Source organism: Nannobrachium achirus, assembly GCF_963921795.1.
Source record: "Nannobrachium achirus genome assembly, chromosome: 22".
Lineage (NCBI taxonomy): Eukaryota > Metazoa > Chordata > Actinopteri > Myctophiformes > Myctophidae > Nannobrachium > Nannobrachium achirus.
Window position 1 is genome coordinate 22,304,159 of NC_137829.1, and position 10,976 is coordinate 22,315,134.

The 10,976-nt window shown below is 44.4% G+C and overlaps 1 protein-coding gene across 1 annotated transcript in view; it reads right to left on the reverse strand.

Annotated features, from left to right (window-relative positions):
• The window catches only part of LOC308308258 (indian hedgehog B protein-like), a 7,898-nt gene extending 5,983 nt beyond the window's left edge, over positions 1-1,915 (reverse strand). The window contains exon 1 of the mRNA XM_080753638.1: positions 1,242-1,915. Coding sequence (XP_080609764.1) covers positions 1,242-1,562 — 321 coding nt within the window. The 5' untranslated portion in view covers positions 1,563-1,915. The remainder of the gene's footprint in view (positions 1-1,241) is intronic.
• Between the last annotated feature and the right edge of the window lie 9,061 nt (positions 1,916-10,976).

The window sequence follows — 10,976 nt, forward strand, 5'->3', positions numbered from 1 at the left end:
TGGTCAAAGTACTGCAATCTCAGCATGGGGTCATACAGCATGTCATGCTCTTTTACCTGGAGATGTACAGTAATTAGTTTTTATTGAGCTACAAAGTCTTCCAATTACCTGCATATTTGACATGTTTAAAAAAAAAGTCGTGTTCTCTTCTGTAGGCTACATGCTTGAACATATGGCCTTATATTGCCCAATAGAAACGTTATTAGGCCTATATGGGACAATATCGGCTGATTGTACAACAAAGCACAGGGTAAAGTGAGCGTTTCAGCGTTTGTTTTGAATGAAAGGCATGCAAAATAAACGCACGACTGAATGAATGAATGATTGATTGAATGAATGAATGAATGAATGAATGAAAGGGTGAGTGAGTGAATGAATGAATGAATGAATGAATGGCTCAGTAAATCCATTCATGAAAACGATATTGGGTTGTATAGCCTACATCCTGTATGCTGTATCAGATGATTTCCCCAGGTCAACACACACATTAGCGCTGCGTAAAGAAAGACCCATGGTATCCAAATAGCGTGCCGTGCGTAATCAGGAAGCATGGATGGAAAAAGTGACATCTACCGTCTGGCAAATAAGCAATTTCACAATCATAATACATGTGTTGTGACATTAAGATGATATTATTGAGATCAGTTCATTGGCAGCACCAACGAGGGCAATATAGAAGCACGCACTAATACGAAGTCATGCAGATTGCCACTTGCACGGATGAGAGTTAATTGTTAATCTAAATCAATAGGCTTATCATATAACTTGACCTTGTGAACATGGTTTATATGCACCTAATCACTGCAGGTGAAATTCGACAATCGACCGTCGACACTTTAGCAGCACGAAGTTTACTTTTATTATTCTGGAGAAATTGGTGGAATGTGTTATGGAACAAAAGGAGCAATATCTCAAGGAAGTGGGACAAATATAACGCAACATCAGCCAGGTATGCCTAGGTAGCGACACAGTCACAGGACAATCAATGAAATCAGTTAATCAGTTCTGGTTTAAACATTGAACTGACGGCAAACAACTGTTGCAACCCCGGGGTTTGTTTAGTCTTAAGTGATTCAGTCCATTCAACGAGATATGCCTACATACTTTAGGCTACTGTAGTAGTCAGCGGTCAAACAGCCGACTGTGGCTACAGTAGACCTACAGTAGACTATAATAATAAAAATATGGGGGGAAAAAATAAAAAAATTACAAAAAACACATGAGGCTTATTATTTCTTCACCTGAGTCATAAGTCTGTCGGCGGCCGTGTTCTCCTCATCTTTAAAGATGATGTCGGTGTTGTAATTCGGCGTCAGCTCCTTAAAGCGCTCCGAGTTGCGCGTGATCTTGCCCTCGTACCGTCCGCTCGCCCCCAGCGTCTTCTCGGCCACGTTGGGACTGAACTGCTTGTATGCCAGCGGGGTGAGCTTCTTCGGAGGCCGCCTCTTGCCGTACCCCCTGCCCGGCCCGCAGCCCTCCGAGGCAGGTGGCAGCAGGAGGAGCACCAGGGCGCACAGAGAGGTGGCATGCAGGAGGAAGGTCACGGGCACTGGGATCCTCATCGCCTCGGTCGACCCCCCGGGGACCACTCCCGGTTTCTCTCCCGGGGGAGGGAGAGAAATCTTCAGCGCCTTATTACCGGTTCGATTCCCGACCCCATCGTGCGTGACATTCGCAATAATATCTGTCCGAAAACATGGGATTTGGTGACGGTCATGTAATAAGCCGGCCCTGACGGACGTTATCAGCGGAGCCCGGCCGGCGCCGCAGGGGAGATGAAGAGTTTAATAAGGAATCCAAAATAGTCCGTTGAGAAAGTTGGACGTCTCTCTCTTCTTCCTACAGGCGCAGCTTTGAGTATGGAGGCTGTAAAGTCCGTGTATTTAAACAAACAGGTTCAAAGTCGATTTGGTGGGTGAGAGAGTTAAAGAGAGCGCGCGGTTGCTGATATCCAAGTTTCAGTGTTGTGGTCTCCCAGTCTCTTCCCCTCTCTCTCTCTTTCTCTGGGAAACTGTCACAAATAACAGCCACTCTGCCTGCCTGCTCGGTGCCCTCTCTGGAATGGATTGAAAACTTTCCTCCCATATGCGGGCAGCGCGCAACAAGCTGCAGCTTTCCAGTTGAATTGAGGGAATTTGAGTGATCCAAAACGATCTGTTGCCACTTCAGACCGCACCCTGCCAGTCCTGCCCTCTTCTCTCCTCTCCTCTCCCCCTCGCTGCCACCCACCCCGCCCTCCTGGGCACAGGGCGCCTCGAAGCGCCTTGTCCACCGCGGTAGTTATAGCCACACTGAACTGGCAGTCAGCAGACAGGCACCAAACACGATCCCTCTCACTGTTCCCACCACTGTACTCTGTCCCTGTCTACCCCTACCCCCCCTGTTTATCTGTCTCTTCCAAACACCAATCGACAGTCAGTCAGTCAGTCAGTCAGTCAGTCAGTCAGTCAGTCAATCCATCAATCAATCAATCAATCAATCAATCAATCAACCAACCAACCAATCAATCAATCAATCAACCAATCAATCAATCAATCAATTTCCTGCCATCACCTCAAGACTGTCTTGCTGCTTCCAGCTCAGCCTGACAGCTTAGTTGCTTATTGTGTGCAGGGATCATGGGCAAATTAACTAATGTGTTCGGTTAGCTCAGTGGTCCTGGGGACCCCCACCCTGACAAGCACTAAGAGTTGAGGCATTACATTTTGTATAACAGGGTTCTATTGTGAAAATAGCCGATACATGCTCACGATCGGCTATTTTCACAATTTCTGCCTCTAATATTTGACAATTTGGCCAATGTTTCACTTGTCATCTTAGAGGTATTAAAAAGTCCTTAAATTGTCAAATGTGTACACTTAATCTTCATTTTAGTTTGTTTAATGTTGAGTGAGAAAACAGTGTTGCACATTAAGTTACTGGTAATCATCTGGGGACCCCCCAAAATAGTTTGGGGGGTCCCGAACCACAAGTTGAGAACCACTGGGTTAGCTGACTGTCTGATCAGTGATCACCAAGACCACCTGCCCAGCGCAATATTACTTACTGTCTTCCTTGTCTATTGGCTGACCATCAAACTGACCATTAGGTTAGCAGCTGGCTAGTTAGTTGTTGTGAGTATGAGTTGTAAAAAGGGGCCCACATTTAAACAAGCTTTGTGGTCTTCATCATTTTAGTTGACCTTGTATCAGTGAATTGTACTGTCCTGTGCCTTTTCCTATATGCAAACCTCTAACAAAGTATTCAATCAATCAAGTCACTGGCTGCTGTTGACTGAGTGATGGTTTTAAACATAGATAAATACAGCATCTAAATCACATAGCAATGTCAATGCAATAACTGTTGACTGCCTGGCTCCCTCTTTAGCTCAGTGAGGAACCATACCAGAAGCCTGATCCATTGGCCAACTGCACTTATGATGGGACTAAGGGCTATAGGGAGACAGAAGACTATCTATATGCTTCACTTACAGGGGAGAATAGGGGCATCACACATGAACACACACGCACATGAACACACACACACACACGCGCGCGCCGCACGCACGCACGCACGCACGCACGCACGCACGCACGCACGCACGCACGCACGCACGCACGCACGCACGCACACACACACACACACACACACACACACACACACACACACACACACACACACACGAACTGTTCAACACCAGCAAACCAACCCCCTCCAAATTAGCTCTTCAAATATTTGCCAGCACAAAATCAGTGGTTTCACCCCTGTTTCTGAGGGCAGGCCCTCTTGAATGAACTGAACTGTACAAGGCTGAGGTTTCCATGATTTATGTTTTATTATCTGCGAAAGTAAACACCATAAAGTATTTTCTGCAGCGGTGACTCTTTTCATGTTTCTCGGCGGAACAGAGAGAGGTAAAGAGAGGGATTCACACTCGGTAAACAGCCGGCTATAGCTCTGTTTACCTCTCGGCTAAAATAGAACATCACCCGATACGTAGGTAAATTCATTAGAACTTTCCTAGTTAGGAACGCAAAGTCCAGGTATATGGGGAAGGCAGGGGGAAAATGGTCACGTTTCATACATGTCTTCTATCAGTGTTTTACTGTTCTGTGTCAGGAATTTACCTTGGTATGGTGGAAAGCCCTCTGAAGCTGGATTTAGAAGCATGTAACAAAACGCTTCCTTAAATCCAATACTCATGACATTTGAGTGGGGTGGCTGTGTCTCAAGCTATACGGCAGGGGTGGGCAACTTTGATGATGGCGAGGGCCACTATATTTCCACCTTCACTCCAGAGGGCCACAATGCATATTGCTACGTCCTACTTTGTCATTCTAGTATCTCATATCATTCTAGCATCTCGTATCTCAGCAAAAATAGCCGATCTACAAGCTCAAGTTTTGAGCTTGTAGATCGGCTATTTTTGCTTCTTTTGAATTGGAATCCTGAATAATTTTTTGTTATTTAAGAATTGGAATCCTGAAATGTAACATTTTGATTTAATTTCAAACGCATTTAGTTACGTATATAAGTACCATTGAAATGCAAGTGCCAAGGAGGTTAGTATGTTAGATACATGAGAAACGAGTAGCCCACTGTACCTATCAGTGGTTCTCAAAATGGGGTCCGGGGACCCCCAAGGGTCCCTGAGGAGTTACAGGTCTACAACTCTTATGATAACAATGAGGACTTTTATATTGTTGATTAGGTCTTAATGAAAAAAATAATCTTATCAAATGGAGCCTGTATATGCCTATCAAAATGGGCGTCCTTGAAATGATAACGGTTGTGAATCACTGCTGTACCGTACTTCACTTTTTTTCATGTGTTTTGGCTCAACTGCCGAGAACATGTCACATGAGTCGTTTAAAGTAAAGTGTGAAGTTTGAAATGCTTCAAAGGTTTTGGGTACACAGTTAGCTGCATAGATCAGGGATCAAGCAAAAAAACAGCAGATGTCAGATCAGTTTGCTTTTGCTCTGTAGTCTGAAGATCACAGAGATAGAATTAGAGAGCTGCTGCATCCCACCACAAGCGTGTGTGTGTGTGTGTGTGTGTGTGTGTGTGTGTGTGTGTGTGTGTGTGTGTGTGTGTGTGTGTGTGTGTGTGTGTGTGTGTGTGTGTGTGTACGTACAGTATGTTTGTGCATGCTAGTATGAGTGCATGCACATGTGTGTGTATGTGTGTCGTGTGTCTGTGCTGTAAAGTTGCAAGTGTGTAAGTGTGTACAAAAATATGTTTTTTTGCATCACCATTGTGAGTGTGTGTGTGTGTGTGTGTGTGTGTGTGTGTGTGTGTGCGTGTGTGTGTGTGTGTGTGTGTGTGTGTGTGTGTGTGTGTGTGTGTGTGTGTGTGTGTGTGTGTGTCATCCTTCCTTTGAAGGCCATAAATACGGGCGTGGCTCGGTGCAGGCCTGCTCTCCATTCAGGCTGGCTGTCGACAATGCTTCAGAAGTGGTCACATTCTCCCATCCATCCATCCCTCCCTTCATCCATCCTTCTTTCAGTCCCTCTTTACCTCAAGATGAGACACAAGGGCCTTTCAAGAGGGCCACGATCTGACCAAAGCCCAGACTCTCTATCTATCTATCTATCTCTCTCTCTGTCCCTGTCCCTGTCTCTCTCTCTCTCTCTCATATATATATATATATATATATATTATATATATATATATATATATATATATATATAGGCCTATATATATTTATATATATATATATATATCTGTCTATCTATCTCTCTGGCACGCAGGCAGGCAGGCATGCACGCATGCACGCACACGCCAGGCCAACCAACCAGCCAGCCAGCCAGCCAGCCAGCCAGCCAGCCAGCCAGCCAACCGAGCATCAGGCCCTGGTTCATTGATGTTAGTTAGAGTTATTAATTTTCTCTGCGAAATAAGAGGCCGCCATGGCAGGACAGAGAGAGATGGGTGCCAGCCCTAGAATCTCCCTCTGCTTTCATCTGCTGACACTGAGGAACACTGAGTCCACAGCACAGGGCCTTCACATGGGCACCGGGGTTACCCACGCATACCCAGAGCCTTAACCAACAAAGGCTCTAAGAAGGGAAGGCAAGGACGGAGGGACAGGGGAGGAGGGAGGAGAGGGAGATGAAGGGAAAGTGTAAGGAGGAGGAGGAGGTACACAGAGAGATGGAGAGGAAGGGTGATGATAACGAACGAAGGAGGGAATGACAGAGTTTGTGAGATATCGATAGACTGATACATTGGCATATAGTTAGGGTCGTCAGGGTCACGGCTCAACCAATATCAAGGAATCGTTGATTTGTTCCCACCAATAATTAAATGGTAAAACACTCACCCACTCCCACACACTGCACAGTTCCATTACTGGTAGCCAGGCACGTGCACACATAGACATCAAAGGTGGCTTGAGCCCCTGCCCTTTAACCAGTCTGTAAAAAATGCCCTCTCCAGACCATGAAGAGTTTTTACTATAGTGAAAGAAATGCAAATGCCCTCTTTCCATGCCACACCTGAAGGCAGCATTCAAGAGAATTGCCTTGTCCAAACTGTGTAGAAACCCAAGCTCATAAGTTCACAACACGTTGCAGTGCGACGTGTTGTGAGTTTGGAGGTCTGCTATTTCGATATTTTCACCAAAAGGCCCTTTTAGAAATGTCAGCCCCTGCCCCTCTAACATTCTCTGCACGTCCCTGGTAGCAGTACATCCGCCGTTGCAGGACGCTCCAACAGGATGGGAAACCGGCAGGGGATCGTGCCTTTGTCACAGCACTAGTGACTTCTACTGGTTGGTTCAGGCAGTGGGGAGGGGAACTGGAGGAGATGGAGAAAATCTGCAAAGTGCATTGTGCTCTCCTGGTAAAACTCCTGGCCTATATCTTAGGGGCCGTAACAATAGCGGTAACGATAATGATGCGCGCATCCACACCGATGAACCATAACCATAACATTCTGTAAACATGCTGAATGTGAGTGATGTGTTGAACATGTCGCCCTGTAAATACTGATGGATTCTGATCGTCTGTTTTTCTATGCATTCGTGAAATTGCTCTGAAAGTGATCCCAGCAATATAGTCAGTGCTGTGGACTACAAGTTGAAACAGAGATTGAAAAACAACCAAAAGACATGCACAACCAAAGCCTTCTATGGTGTGCTGGACCAAAATCAGTATAAGAGTAAGAATAAAAAGAGTCTGCACACTAATTGATGCTCCCAAGCAGGCCTGGAATTTCATCATTTTAGGGGCACAAAGGCCAAATGCCAGGGCAGGAAGGCCATCAAATAAAATAAGATTTTAGTTCATTGAAATAATTAATTGAATTTAAGGGTTACATTTAATATGAAGAATATTATACTGCTGTGAAATAAATAAATGGGTATTTACAATCTGATGCTCAGCCCTGCACAAATTAAAGACACTGGATTGGTTTAAAAGTGGGGACTTAACAAGACACTGGTGTCTACATGACAAGAAAGACACTACATATTGACAAGACAGAGACAGAGGATAAAGTAGTACAGTCAGCCGCATGGGCTGGGGCATTAAAGCCACTGTGGCCTCAGGGCATGCCATTCTTTGGAGGGGCAAAAGGCCAAACTGAGGGGCAACGATGGCCATGGCCTTCATGCCCTCCCTGAAATTCCTGCCCTGCTCACAAGAAATAGTTTACTAGCGGTAACGTTTTGAGGAGACCAGGCTCTCTCACAGAAATGCAGTGTACCATGGAATTTGATGTGCATCTTCATGCCCGAGGAGGATACAATACTGATTTTTGGTGACCCCATGACCTTTCTTCTAGATTTCTAAAACATTTATGGTTATCGTTATTTATGTAGTTCTGGACAGCCCTTAAGACATCCTCTGTGAGACACATTTTTGGCTCTTGTGCTCAGGTAATTTGGTAAACAGGATATGAGCCTATGCCCAAAGCTATGAGCCATGAACCTGTCATGACCATGCCCCTGCCCTCACCCCAGAGATCCTCATCCCTAGTGTATTAACTACTTACACTTGTCCCCAGTTGCTAATTACTCCTACACATTTCACTTATTTCCTTTCAGCCAGTCAGACTCCACACTTCTCTCACCTCATTAGCTTGCCTTGTAATGAGCCAATCACATCCTGTCTTCGATCACCACCTCAGGCAGTATTGATTCATCTCACTTTGACTATTGTTGCCAAACTCAGCTTCTCCATTGACTATGTTTTTCTGCTTGGGCTTTTTAAATAAACTATTTTACAGTAGCTTGTATTCGCATTCTTGAAAACTATCATATACCTAAGTCCAATATTGTTATAAATTCCACCAAACGATATAATACAGATATGTTAAAAGGGCTAGCATTTGTCCTTTTCAAAATGCTCCCTAGGACCTTGGGTGCATTTTGGTGGAGTAGACAGAGAGAGAATAGGGTCCTCCCTAGGATTGAGCCTTGAGGGACTCCAAGAATTGAGCCTTGAGGTACTCCGCATGGGAGGGACACAGAACCACCAGAGCTGACTGAAGTGAAAAGCTTCAAGCTGTACCTTTAATAGACACACAGTGCTTGAGGCAAAAGATGAGGATGCTGTGGTCTACTGTGTCAAAGGCATGCTCTAAGATCTAAAAACATAAGAATGGTGGAATCCCTGTGCAGTCAGTTGTTACTGTAATAAAACATAATTAAAAACTCTTAAAAGTGCAAATTCTGCGCTGTGAAGTGCGTTAAAACCAGACTGGAACACCTCAAGAATGCCATGCATATCTACAAAAACCCTGCAATTGTAGAAGTACAACGTTCTCTAAAATCTTTGAAATAAACGGGAGTTAAGAAATAGGTCTAAAATTGGAGAGGACTGAGGTGTCCAGATTAGGTTTTTTAATCAGTGGCTGCACCACTGCTTGTTTAAAATAGGCTGCTACAGCACCGGAGGTAAGACTATTATTTATAATCATTTGGATGTTGGGTCCAATAGTGTCCCAGACCTCTTTAAAATGTGAGGCGGGACGTCTGTGGTAAATGGGTAACCATGTTCTTTAAGACTCAAAAACAGTGGGGCACCCGCTGGCCTACTGGTCAAGGTGCATACCATATTTCAGCATTGCCACATAGGCATGGATGCGTTGATGGTTCAATTCCCGATCCGGATGACCTTTGCCGCGTTTCACTCCCCATCTCTCCCCCATTTCCTGTCAGTCTACTGTCCTATCAATAAAGGCATAAAATAAAAAGACAGCAGAGCAAGTGGCTGTGATGGAATGATAAGGGTTCAAGACAGGTGGATTTGGGGTATAGAGAAAATAGTTGTACTAAGAAGAACACAAGGTTTATGACAATTATTTATACAAATACGAATAGAATACACACATCACGTTATGGTGCTGGGTTGGAAAGTATCACGAAGAAAAAGAATAAACCTGCACACTCATCTGCTCCAATGTAAGATGAGAATAACAGATTAGATGAATGTATGATGATGATGTATTCGTTTTCTTCATTCTTTTTCTTCATGACAATTGTTTAAAAATAATACCAGAAAAGTGCTTCATCTTTTCAGTTTTGACATTTCTCTGATAACTGCACCAACGTTCTGTTAGAATATCATAAGACACCTGTAGCTTGTTTTTTTGTTTTTCATTTGCACTCGGCTTTCCTGCTCCTGTCTAGCAGCATGAATAGTGTCATTTAACCATGGTTAAGATTTGATTTTGGAACACATGATTTTAAGTGGACGTGGAAAGAACAAAGAGGTTAACTCTTCCCCCCTCAGTCTCCATAGCTGTACTAAAGGCAGCAGAGAACTGAACAGAACAGCCGTGCACGGTTTAATTATCTTATCATCATCCTAACAATTCCGCAGTAGCAGTATGTGAATCACTGGAAATTGATTCACATACTGTATGTGAATATCCGACAATAAAAATTAACAGAACAATAAAGACAGGTCTGTGTGGGACCAGTCAAAAAACGTTTAAAAAAAAGAAAAGAAAAAGTCAATTAAGGCTGGGCAATATGTGGAAAATGTATCGATATCGAGGTATCAACATGCAAGGTATACATATCATGTGTCAAATTAATTAACAGACACACTATGCATGCACGGAGCACATGCAAAAAAGCAGTCCTACCTAACCCTTCTATGTGTATTGTGCAGTGTGCATGCATGGATATGCTATTCATTATCTAGGTTAGGCAGGCAGTGGACCTAAAGCAGAAAAACATTAAAAACGATATAATCCAATAGTTTTTACTAATATTGGGAGTAATATCGATATCGAGGTATTCAACGTTATCGAATATCAAAGGTTTTCCTAATATCTTCCAGCCTTAGTGTCAATACCATTTTTATAAAGGTTTTAGAGAAGTGGATGTTCAGACCCCCAAAAGGCATAATTTCAGCCACTGTCATTGACTAAAATGCTCGTTATATTTAGGAGGTTGGCGTATAACTGACTAACTGGGCACTAGGGACATGTGGGCACTTGGAGAGGTGGGCACCTGGACAACTGGGCACTGGGACATTTGAGCACTTGGGGAGGTGGGCACCTGGACAACTGGGTACTAGGGAAATGTGGGCACTAGGGACATGTGGGCACCTGGGCACCAAGGACATGTGGGCACTAGAGTCATGTGGGCACCTGGACAACTGGGTACTAGAGACATGCGGACACTTGGAGAGGTGGGCACCTGGACAACTGGGCACTAGGGACATTTGAGCACTTGGGGAGACTTGGGGACATCAGCGTAAATTGATTATGCCCAAAAATGTACATAAGGAGAGCGGGGAGGAGGAGCTCAATCAGCGTGTGTGTGTGAGAGAGAGAGAGAGAGAGAGAGAGAGAGAGAGAGAGAGAGAGAGAGAGAGAGAGAGAGAGAGAGAGAGAGAGAACTAGAAGCAGTGCTCTTCCGAGCACAGGTCTCCACCAGGCCGTGCGTCCTGGTGGTGCTACTGTATAATAGGCCAATGTAAAAAGGGTGGCATATGTTCTTCACCTTAGATCTTTCATGGCAATCGGACGCTGCATGC